Source organism: Sinocyclocheilus anshuiensis, unplaced genomic scaffold (assembly GCF_001515605.1).
Source record: "Sinocyclocheilus anshuiensis isolate Anshui unplaced genomic scaffold, SAMN03320099.WGS_v1.1 scaffold101, whole genome shotgun sequence".
NCBI classification, from domain to species: Eukaryota; Metazoa; Chordata; class Actinopteri; order Cypriniformes; family Cyprinidae; genus Sinocyclocheilus; species Sinocyclocheilus anshuiensis.
Window position 1 is genome coordinate 2,744,786 of NW_015540892.1, and position 12,604 is coordinate 2,757,389.

Consider the following 12,604-nt stretch of genomic DNA (forward strand, 5'->3'; position numbering starts at 1 on the left):
GGTTTGCTTTGAAATCCTGAATACGTTGGTTTTTAAGACAGTTAAATGTCAAAGTGTGTGTCCATTTGTCATAACTCTTCATTTCCACCTGTGTGATGTAGAGGTTTGTTGATTATGGGATTCAAACCAGATTTTGTTGCCTGTACATTAATAGCTTCAACAGTGTATGCATACTGTATGTCACGCACAAATTGTGACTGGAATGTTGTGTGTGTTTCAGGGTTTCTTTGAAGATGAGGATGGAAAGGAATATATCTATAAAGAACCAAAATTCACTCCTCTATCAGAAATTTCCCAGCGTCTCCTCAAACTTTACTCGGACAAATTTGGCCAAGAAAATGTCAAAATGATCCAGGACTCTGGCAGGGTGAGAAAATGCACACTCATATTTTATCAGTATTCTGTGAATAGGTAAAAGCTCAGACAATCGTGTATAATCTGAACACATGTACACAGATTGCACTAGTACACAAGTACACTGTAAAAATGAGATGTTTATAGAACTTAAAGTAACAGTTCGCCCAAAAATAAAATATTTGTAATCATTTACTCACCCTCATGTTGTTGCAAAACTGTATGACTTTCTTTCTTCTGTCTAACATAAAAGAAGATATTTTAAGAAATCTCATATAATTGCAGTCAATGGGCTCACGTGTTGTTTGGATCCCAACATTCTTTGGAATTTCAATGTTTGTAACCACATGAGGGAATTATTATTATTTTTTTTTTGGGTGTAGTATCAGTTTAAAAATGAAGCCCACACTTTGCATGGCTTAAAATGTCAAGTTTTCATCACCTAAAATTGTTTTAAAAATGAAGCTAATTGTTCAGTATTATGCGCTGCAATGCATGTGTTTTCAAACTGAACAAAGCAGAAAAGTTCTTAAAACCTGTAAATAAGAGAGTCTGTGGCCTTTAAATATTTGAAAACCTCTCATCTAATGTACAAATGCTTATGTCATAGAGAGCAAAGTGCTTGTTGATAATACCACCATGTGATGTGATGTGATGTGATGTGATGTGATGTGATGTGATGTGATGTGATGTGATGTGATGAATGCTGATCACATGAACACTCGTCAGACAAAAAACATGCATGAAATGCACACAGACCACAACATATGGTACATGAATAAAAACAAGGTAACAACTTCATTAATTTTGTATGTAATAAAGGCACAAACTCATCATGACATTACAAGACAAATAGTGTACTATTTTAATTTCAGTGTAAATGAAACTGGCAAACAGTCAAACTATGTAAGCATATTAAGTATTTAAGCACATTTGCATGCAGGGAAATTTTGGTGTGGGTCTATTTGCACAAAAAATGAATCTAGCTCACCTGCTATGCTTGTTGGAGCATATGTTATATAGTATATAGTATAATAGAAAAGCTGTATCATGATTATTTACTTGATCCAAGAATCAGTTTTACAGTGTATACACAAACACATACACACACACACACACACACACACACACACACACACAAGAAGAGCATTACACCATAGATGAGATCAGTTTTGACAGACCTCCTGATATGTGGAGTTTGCAGTCAAACCTTAACCCCAATGCACTTCCAGACAAGAATTCTATTTATTCATGTTTTATCAGTGTTTTACTGGTCTCCTCCCACCCTAATGTATCACATCTCATCTGTCTCAGGTCAACCCTAAAGATCTGGAGGCAAAGTTTGCCTATATCCAAGTGACGCACGTGACGCCGTATCTAGAGGAAAAGGAGCTGGAAGAGAGGAAGACTGACTTTGAGAGGAGCCACAACATTCGGCGCTTTGTGTTCGAGACGCCATTCACTGAGTCAGGAAAGAGGCACGGCGGGGTCGAGGAACAGTGTAAACGAAGGACGGTGCTCACCAGTGAGTGATCACTATCACTGACCCCAGAACAGTTACTGCAGTGAATACAAACAACACACATAACAGAAGAAGTGAACATTTAGCTTTTTTTATACTACAAAACTTCAGTTAACAATAAAACCCTTGTGTCTCTGCTTTTCTGCCATCTGGCCGAAAGGTTCTGATCATGGTGAGGAATGGTTCCAGTTACATATCCACTTTAGCATGGTTAGCTAACTGTGCTCATCCATGCTACTGGATCACCTGTAGTTATGTGATGATGGATTTCTAGTACTGTAATACAGTATTTTTCTACATGCTGTTTTCATTAGCCTTTTTAGCTAGCCTGGGGAATTTTAATTTGATGGGATCATTCTCCTTATTATGCACACTCCAAATTTAAATGCACATAAATGCATATACTACAAATCAATCACCAGTTCTAAAATACATTCTAATCCTGATTTCATAGCACTAAATTTGAAAAAGGAACTGCAACCAGATCGGCATGGGTCATCATGGTTTCGCAAAGAGTTTAATGTTTTGTTAGACAGACAAGCCTATTAATATATTTTCAAAAGTAATTTTAAAACACACTATTTGAAATTTAAAATTTTACTTTTTTTTTTCCAAACTTGATTTGAAAGCACTTTGAGCCTCGATTCTGTATGTATTCATTACATGTGCACAAAAGCTGCACATATTTGATCAAAAATACAGTAAAATTGTAAAATATGATTAAAAATGAAGGCCCAGCTTTACATCAAAAAATAAGTACAATGTACTTTTTGTGTTATTGTATTGCAAAACACTGCTGCTGTTGAGGAGGGATACGGGTAAGGTTAGGGACAGGTTTGGTGGTATAGGTAGGTTTAAGGGTGGGTTAAAGTGTAAGGGATGGGTCAACAGTGTAATTCTAAATGTAAGTACAGAAATTAATTACAGATGTAATTAAATGCTGGTATTTTTAAAATATAAGTACAATGTAAAAACGTACGTATACAATAAGTGCATTGTACCAAATCATTAATTTAAATGTAAGTACATAGTACTTAAGGCCAATTAATATAAAGTGGGACCTACATGTATATTCTTTAAAATGTATTTTGCTTCTTAATTTAGTGTGAGAATCTCAGTAGTGATGAATAGCTTTTTTCTTTACTGTTATTTTTGATCAATGTAATGCATCGATTCCTTGAAAGAAAGAATGAAAGAAAGAAAGCTCTGACCCCAAACTTTTGAACGGTAGTGTGCATGTAGTTCCTTAATCTGTAACTTCCTTAAATCATTGGTTTATTGCATTCACCATATAAGTGCATCCGTACACATGGAAACCAGATTTAATGAACATATGTCTTTGGCCTCCATATGGTGTAATCCATTTATTTACCCAGCTATTCCCTGAACACTAATCTTTAATGATTACATTTTAGTCTGTACTTCCTGCATTAACACTGTACACCCTGATCTTGAGCTCTGGGCTGCAATTGTGTTCAAAAACAATTAATCCATGTCTTTGTCTCAAGTTAAGTGTTGTTTAGTGTTGTAAAAGCAACCAGGAGATTTCAAAGCTGAACCCTGATCTTCATCCTGTGAAAAATTTTCAGATCAGATCTGGCCTCTGAGGCAGAATGACCTTCTTAGAGAGTGTGTTCTAAATAAACCACTTTTCACAGTTTCAAGGTGTGCCATCCGCATGGAACATAAATCCTGATTACTGCACAAACATGAGTAGATTTCAGATGGGTCCTTAATTTGTTTGTTCTTCTAGCCACCCGTACTACTGCATTCACTTAATGTTTATTTACTCTGTCTTCTCCTATCTCTCTGTTTCAGCCACACACTGTTTCCCGTATGTAAAGAAGCGCATAGCGGTGATGTATCAGCACCACACAGACCTGAGTCCCATCGAGGTGGCCATAGATGAGATGAGCGGGAAGGTGGCAGAACTCAGAGCCCTTTGTGCAACCAGTGAGGTCGACATGATCCGCCTGCAACTTAAGCTGCAGGGAAGCATTAGTGTACAGGTGTGTGTGTGTGTACTTAAGCTGCAGGGAAGCATTAGTGTACAGGTGTGTGTGTGTGTGTGTGTGTGACACATATGAACACACATCATTGGCCTGTTCCAAAAGCAACCTAGCCAACACTTTTAGGCATCGTGATGCAGAGCCTGTGACAAAGATACTTTGTTTTGTTTAGGCAAAACACTGTACCATTTGATTCCAGAATGCACTGCAATGAATTTAACAAATATTACATTCAAGCTATGTCATAAGAAATTTGTGTGAAACGTCCATTTTATTAATTAATAAATAATTAATAATTAATTTTATTCAGTATTAAAAATTATCAGTAGAAAAGTTTATTTTGATTAAAGTGCACCATTTTAATCAATATTTTACCCATTATTTGTATGCGCTTTTTTTTCTTTTTTTTTTGCTTTTTAGAATATAAATTCAATAGATAAGCAACATGCTAATATTTTAACTGCCAATGAGAAGATCAAAAATAAAATAAAATAAAAAATTTAGCGTCATGAAAACTTGAGGAAATTATGTCACGGTGTCATTTTATTTAATTTTTACCAGAAAAACACCTATATTACCTATTTTTTATTAATAAAAATGAAATAATACTTTTATTCAGCATGGATGCATTATTTTATCAAAATGTGACACTAAGACATTTATAATATTCATTTATGATATTTATAATACAAAAATCTGTTTCAAATAAATGCTATTTGATTAACTATTAGATTAACCTTCTAGTAATCAAAGAATCCTGAGATAAAATGTATCGATCGTTTCCAAAATAATTGTAATAAAATAAATGTAATAAGAAATTATTCTTGAGCAGCGAATCAGCAGATTAGAATGATTACTGAAGGATCATGTGACACTGAAGACTGGAGTAATGATTGCTGAAAATTCAGCTTTGACAAGAAGTCTCACCCAGGCTACATTTACTGAATCATAAATACAGTAAAAACAGTGATGTTGTTAAATATGAATACAAATGGAAGTAACTCTTTTCCTTTTGAATGTATTTTCAAATGTAATTGATGACAAAGCTGCATTTTCAGCAGCAATTACTGCACTCACATGATCCTTCAGAAATAGTTCTAATATGCTGATTTAGTGCTGAATTGTTAATAATGGTTTGTATTATTACTGTATTATTTTATGTTGAAACAGTTTTTGATGCCTAATATTTAATCTTTTGTGAAAACTGTTTTTCAGGATTCTTTGAATAGAAAGTTCACTCACAGCATTATTTAAAAAGTTTTTTTGTAACATTATAAATGTCTTTATTGTCCATTTTGATCAATGTAATGTGTTGTCTTTGCTGCATAAACGTATTATTATTTTGTTATGGTAAAAAAATGGTAATGTGTCATAGTTTCCATAAAATATTAAGCAACAAATATAATATATATATATATATATTTGCTGAAAATTCAGCTTTGACATCACAGGAATAAATTATAGTTTAAAATATATTTATATATATTTAAAATATATTTTTAAATGTAATAACATTACACAATATGACTATTTTTACTGTATTTTTTTATCAGAATTATGTTCAACCTTGGTGAACATAATGGAACATATTCATTCAAAACTGTTAAAACATCTTATAGACCCCAAACTTTCAAATGGTAGTGTATAATTGTAAAAAAAACAATATTTATAGCTAGTTGTGCAGCCCACCAAAAATATTATGGCATTCAACAGTAGGAACATCTTCTATAGACTAATAATGCAACAACTTGTTGACATCTAACAATAAAATCAGTCAGTACACAATAGACAACAAGGCACCACACTAGATATAGCAAAAACAAAAAGCAATTGTGTTGATTCACACCCACACTTTCTCCCCAAGTTTGGCATGTTTAGAATTCACTTAAGACATTATTCAGTTCCTTTCTTCCTCGTAGGTCAATTTTGCATGGATTTGACATTTTTAGTTATTTTTATGGAGACATTTTTAGCCATTTAATTCCCACAAGAGCAGCAAGCCTTCCCCCAAATACACTTTTGCCATTATATCACACACTCAGGTTTAAACTGACCTGTAAATGACTTTTTTTCTTAAATACTTCTTTCTCTTCAGGTCAATGCTGGGCCACTTGCATATGCCAGAGCTTTCCTTGATGACGCCTGCGCCAAAAAATACGCAGATAACAAAGTCAAACAGCTTAAAGAGGTCTTCAGGTAAATGAACACCATTTGAAATGCCTTCTAAAATCTCCACACAAGCGCCTGCTTTTTTATCTGTATGTGTATATGGTGTTTGTGTATGCAGGCAGTTTGTTGAGGCATGTGGACAGGCTCTAGCTGTGAACGAAAGGTTGATCAAGGAGGACCAACAGGAATATCATGACGAGATGAAAGCCAGTTACAAAGACCTGGCCAGAGAGCTTTCACACATCATGCATGAACAGGTAACCATACACAGTGGCACATCGTGAATCTTCAAACAAACAGACTGAAACGCATCAAAAGCGAAAGAACAAGAAAAGAATGGAATTTCATTGTCTGACACTCCTGAATGAATCGCCCATCAATCAGCATCCAGGACACTGGGATACAGCAGGTGTATCCGGTCTTTGGAATGTCCACATACTATTCCCATATGACTCGTGTAGCTTTTGTTCTTCTCTCATCTACTCCAGTCCTCCGTTCACAGGTGTTTCCTGTGGAGACTATCACTTTTATTTCTTACACAACCAGAACAGCTTGAAAAATCTGCCTTTTTACTTTCACATTCCTTAAATTTAATGCTTCATCTTTCCATATATTCCCCAATTCTGTATGTTTTTTGCTGCTCTGTGCTAAAAGAGAAGCTGCGACATCACTTCCTGTGTCTAAGGCAGCAGCCGTCCATTGAGTAGTAGTGAAGGGAATATAACTGTGCTTCAGTGTAGCAGGAAGTTTGAGCTTTACTGTACAAAATACCCATGATCACCTGAGCCACTCAAGCTTTTTAGCCCACACTTCCATCATTTTTTTCCTTTTATTCATTAAAAGCCAAGAAACAATTGCTGTTTCTTTGTAGCGGAGTGCAATAATTCTCTTTCTTTGTCCTGTTTTGGTTCCTGAAGATCTCTTGCCAAAGTGAAAAGGCTAGATGTGAAATATCTAAATATATATGGACAAAAGAGATAAACACAAGGATTTTTATAACCTTTTATGTTTGTTTAATTGTAAATTGTTTTATATCGAGGGTTAGATATGGGGGGTATTTTTATTTAAAAAAGAATCTGTTCTGGAAATATATTAATGTCCCTAAAATCTCTGAATAAAATGTATTATCTTACATCAGTTTTCATGTGGTTTTCATTCTTATCAGTTGCTTCCCTTAAACACACTTTATCTCTACTAATGGGAACTTTATTATTTACCAACCGAGATCCTTATAAAGGTCATTGAAACCTCATCTATACAATATTTATGATCTTTTAAATTGTAATATTTCATAATATTGCTGTTTGTAATATTTCATAATATTGCTGTTTTTACTGTATTTGTAATCAAATAAATGCAGGCTTGGTGAGCATAAGAGACTTTTTTAAAAATCATAATAATTCCAATTTTTTGGCCGCCAGTACACTAGTAGGTTACCATGAATGTTTGGTTCATATTTAATATTCATGATATTTGTTCTCTCTCTTTTGTGCTGGCCTCTGTAGATCGGATGGTAATAATGCATACAATTAATCATACATGAAAAACAATACAGCACAGTTCAATTGTGAGTTTGATCTGTTCTTTCTCACCCTGCACTCTTCCTCTTCCTCAGATCTCCGCTGTGGAGGGCGGAACCAAGAGCTCTCTTTCTGATTCGCTGCATATTTTCAATGCCATCAGTGGCACGCCCAGCGGAACCACCCTGCATGGCATGCCTAGCTCCGCCTCCTCCGTGTGACTTTCACCCCTGGCCTTAAACCTCTGACCCTGCGCACAGCCAGAGAGACAAACAAACAGACTGAAACGCATCAAAAGCGAAAGAACAAGAAAAGAATGGAATTTCATTGTCTGACACTCCTGAATGAATCGCCCATCAATCAGCATCCAGGACACTGGGATACAGCAGGTGTATCCGGTCTTTGGAATGTCCACATACTATTCCCATATGACTCGTGTAGCTTTTGTTCTTCTCTCATCTACTCCAGTCCTCCGTTCACAGGTGTTTCCTGTGGAGACTATCACTTTTATTTCTTACACAACCAGAACAGCTTGAAAAATCTGCCTTTTTACTTTCACATTCCTTAAATTTAATGCTTCATCTTTCCATATATTCCCCAATTCTGTATGTTTTTTGCTGCTCTGTGCTAAAAGAGAAGCTGCGACATCACTTCCTGTGTCTAAGGCAGCAGCCGTCCATTGAGTAGTAGTGAAGGGAATATAACTGTGCTTCAGTGTAGCAGGAAGTTTGAGCTTTACTGTACAAAATACCCATGATCACCTGAGCCACTCAAGCTTTTTAGCCCACACTTCCATCATTTTTTTCCTTTTATTCATTAAAAGCCAAGAAACAATTGCTGTTTCTTTGTAGCGGAGTGCAATAATTCTCTTTCTTTGTCCTGTTTTGGTTCCTGAAGATCTCTTGCCAAAGTGAAAAGGCTAGATGTGAAATATCTAAATATATATGGACAAAAGAGATAAACACAAGGATTTTTATAACCTTTTATGTTTGTTTAATTGTAAATTGTTTTATATCGAGGGTTAGATATGGGGGGTATTTTTATTTAAAAAAGAATCTGTTCTGGAAATATATTAATGTCCCTAAAATCTCTGAATAAAATGTATTATCTTACATCAGTTTTCATGTGGTTTTCATTCTTATCAGTTGCTTCCCTTAAACACACTTTATCTCTACTAATGGGAACTTTATTATTTACCAACCGAGATCCTTATAAAGGTCATTGAAACCTCATCTATACAATATTTATGATCTTTTTAATGTATGGTTTATGGCCTACCACACTGCATTCTTTTTACCCCAGATTATGAGGCCTTTAGCACGATTTATGCTCTCATATCTGAATCCTGCCAATTTTAAATCACCATATATGTTATATATGGTTTAGAAGAGATAGACAATATTGACAAAGTATCAGGTTCAGTTTTGTTTTTAAAGTGCGTTCTGAATAAAACCTGCTGACTTCCTCTCAATCAACACTCACACTCGCTCACGCCGTACTCCCCGTCCTCTTCACCACTGTCGCCATTGTATCGCAGCAACATCTCTGTGGATGAGGGCAGTTTGTTTACCTCTCTTCCAATGAATTACAGCTCTCCGAACTTCAGCTTTACAGCTCAAGTAAGCCATTTTAACATTGTATAACAGCTGACGATGTGCTTTGTGAAGGTGTCATTCACATCACTCCAACTTCACAGTCAGTAAATTTTTATAATGTAAATATTATATATATATATATATAGGGTTATTTAGAACAGTCATATGATGTGTTGGCGATGTTTTGAAGTTCCAACATTATCTAGCTAATCAACATTCTTTCAGCCAGAATGTTCAACTATGAGAGTTAATTATTATATTAAATCAGCCTCCATTTACCATTCAACATAATTCATATTATAAGGTTTTGTAAGATAAACACAGGATTTTATCTACCCAGTAATAATTCTAACACCAGAAAAGTGACTTGAAATAGTTTTCAAATACTTGCTAAGACAAGTTTATATAAGAATAAATGTATTTACATCTTTGATTTGTTAAAAAAAATGAATAGGAATACAACGTCATTCTGCACTTTTCTGTATTTTTTTTTTTTTAATGATATAATAATTAGTATATTAATTACTCATTAACTTGCCTGTCTTATTAGGAAGGCCAAACGTTCACACAATTTGATTTTCAGTATCAATTGATAAGACTGCCATAAATAACTAATCTGCACCCACTCATACACACACACACACAGTCACAAACACTGTCATAAACATCTATGTCAAACTCATTTTAACCCAGTGGTGGCCAAGGATACAATTTATTGTCCAGAATTTATAAAACCCTGTTACCTGTCTCTCTCAGATTACAGCTCTGTCTGTCCCGGGTCGTGTGTGTGTGTGTGTGTGTGTGTGTGTGTGTGTGTGTGTGTGTGTGAGTGAGTGTGAGTGTGCATCTCTGTACTAAAGGATATTCTTTACGAGAGGACTAGAAGACAGCCTCAGGCAAAGCAGTCATCATGGCAGGTGAGTAAACCTGGATGTTGATATGGAACAATATAATAATAATTATCCCTGTTAACTCTGGGTTTGTACATGGAGAGTAAATGTGCGTGTTCTTTGCTTATATAGGGCAATGCACAAATTGTCCATAAATGTTACAGTGTGAAAATGTTTGAAATAGCATTTGAATTCAATAAGTTGAAACTGAATCCATATTAGAGCTATTTTAATGACATTTCACTTCATTTTTGCAGACAAAGAGGAACAAAGGACAAAGAAGACCAAGAATAGTGTAAGACTTTTAATTCTGTGCTAGTTACTCACAGAATTACTATTTGTATTTTGTTAAATGTAATCATTTATTTTTAATTGTACAATAAATATGTTATGTCAGCACAATTAGTAAGCACTGTTTTTTATAGTATAAAAATACAAAATTTATTTTGTTATTAGGAAATATTTTAATTGAGCTGTGGTTTTTGTTGTAGCCAAGTTGCTTGGGATATCCTGTCAGTATATTTTTCATTGTGGTGAATGAGTTCTGTGAGCGATTCTCCTACTATGGCATGAAAGGTGAGACCAAACACATTTTGCTCTGTTTTACTTGTTCATCCACATAGATCAGTATTTCCCATTCTTTCCTTCTTAATAAGTGTCACTCATCTCTTGCTGTGCTCTCCTTTCCCGTCTCTGTGTTGCAGCGGTGCTGGTGCTGTACTTCAAGTATTTTATCGGTTGGGACAATGATTTGTCCACCAGTATCTACCACACCTTCGTGGCTCTGTGCTACCTATCACCCATCCTGGGGGCCATCATTGCAGACTCATGGCTGGGCAAGTTCAAGTGAGTTTTAGGGCTTGGAAAATATTCACAATAGCATACTATTAACTATACTAGGAATGCATGCGATATATATATATATATATATATATATATACAGTGGGTACGGAAAGTATTCAGACCCCCTTCAATTTTTCACTCTTTGTTATATTGCAGCCATTTGCTAAAACATGATCTTTACTTTATATCCTAATGATTTTTGGCATAAAAGAAAAATCTTGACCCATGCAATGTATTTTTGGCTATTGCTACAAATATACCTGTGCAATTTATGACTGCTTTTGTGCTCCAGGGTCACATATATATATGCAATATGTGATAAAGTCAGTGAATTTCAGCTACACTACATTACAGCTATACTACTGTTAAAAAAAGGAATCATAGTTTCCACAAATACTATGCGACACTACTACTGTGCTTTGATGATAATGTTTCTTGAGCACCAAATCAGCATATTAGAATAGACCATGTGACACTGAAGACTGGAGTAATGGTGGCTGAAATGACATTTAAAAATATATATTCAAATAGAAAACAGTTATTTTAAATTGTAATTATATTTTACAATATTACAGTATTATTTACTATATTTTTCATCAAATAAATGAGCATAAGCAACTTTGTTCCAAAACATAAAAAAAATCCTTCCAACTTGAAACTTTTGAATGGTAGTGTGATTATTTTAAAACCCATTTTGAGATAAATTAATAATTAATTAATAAGTGTGATATTAAAAATGCAGTAACTTACATTTATTTTAAAACAATCGGTAAAATAGTTTTAAGTAAAAAAATCCTTCCAACTTGAAACTTTTGAATGGTAGTGTGATTATTTTAAAACCCATTTTGAGATAAATGAATAATTAATTAATAAGTGTGATATTAAAAATGCAGTAACTTACATTTATTTTAAAACAATCGGTAAAATAGTTTTAAGAAAATATAAATTGAAGATTATTATTAATAACTCAATTTTATTTGCCTTTTGCTTTTCACAATAAATACTGATCAAAACCTTTTTTTTTATAACTTTTCCCCCTGAAAATTTACTTGGACCCCTAGCACCACCTTGTGGCCTCCTGGCGGTCACCGGACCCCATTTTATACACTTGTACTAAGTACACTGTCACACAGTCAAAAGGCTTAGTTCAACAACATTAGATTATGATTTTTTTTCTACTATAATACATACAGTATGTGTATTAACATGATTTCCATTCTCCACTTTTCGCAGGACTATCGTGTATCTGTCCATAGTATACACCATCGGCCAGGTGATCATGGCTATCAGTGCCGTCCATGATATCACAGATACCAATAGAGACGGTACACCAGACAACATGACCTTCCATACGTGAGTTACTGCTTGGGATATGCTTTGTTATTATATTATTGTAAACAACCCAAATAACCTGTTAAGTTAAAAGTAGCATGCTCTTTATTAGGTGCTACTTACAGCAATCATTTTAAATGTACTGACATTGTTATTATGTGATTTCTATTACATTATTTGGTGTGAATTTGAATTTCTTCTCTTTTATTTTAGCGCCATGTCCATGCTAGGACTCATACTCATTGCCTTGGGAACTGGAGGTATTAAACCCTGCGTGGTAGCGTTTGGAGGAGATCAGTTTGAAGAACATCAGGCATGTGGATCCTTACACACACACACTCACACACACACACACACACACACATTCACA

General features: G+C 34.6%; 2 protein-coding genes across 2 annotated transcripts in view; both read left to right on the plus strand.

The window, feature by feature from the left end:
• Window positions 1–8,630, plus strand: part of LOC107688868 (dedicator of cytokinesis protein 9-like) — a 95,597-nt gene extending 86,967 nt beyond the window's left edge. The window contains exons 50-54 of the mRNA XM_016486695.1: window positions 1,669–1,879; window positions 3,695–3,885; window positions 5,981–6,081; window positions 6,173–6,311; window positions 7,670–8,630. Of these exons, the coding sequence (XP_016342181.1) occupies window positions 1,669–1,879; window positions 3,695–3,885; window positions 5,981–6,081; window positions 6,173–6,311; window positions 7,670–7,795 (768 nt within the window). The 3' untranslated portion in view covers window positions 7,796–8,630. The remainder of the gene's footprint in view (window positions 1–1,668; window positions 1,880–3,694; window positions 3,886–5,980; window positions 6,082–6,172; window positions 6,312–7,669) is intronic.
• Window positions 8,631–10,079: 1,449 nt separating this feature from the next.
• The window catches only part of LOC107688896 (solute carrier family 15 member 1-like), a 4,223-nt gene continuing 1,698 nt past the window's right edge, over window positions 10,080–12,604 (plus strand). Inside the window, exons 1-6 of the mRNA XM_016486726.1 lie at window positions 10,080–10,086; window positions 10,317–10,354; window positions 10,551–10,635; window positions 10,764–10,905; window positions 12,136–12,255; window positions 12,448–12,547. Of these exons, the coding sequence (XP_016342212.1) occupies window positions 10,080–10,086; window positions 10,317–10,354; window positions 10,551–10,635; window positions 10,764–10,905; window positions 12,136–12,255; window positions 12,448–12,547 (492 nt within the window). The remainder of the gene's footprint in view (window positions 10,087–10,316; window positions 10,355–10,550; window positions 10,636–10,763; window positions 10,906–12,135; window positions 12,256–12,447; window positions 12,548–12,604) is intronic.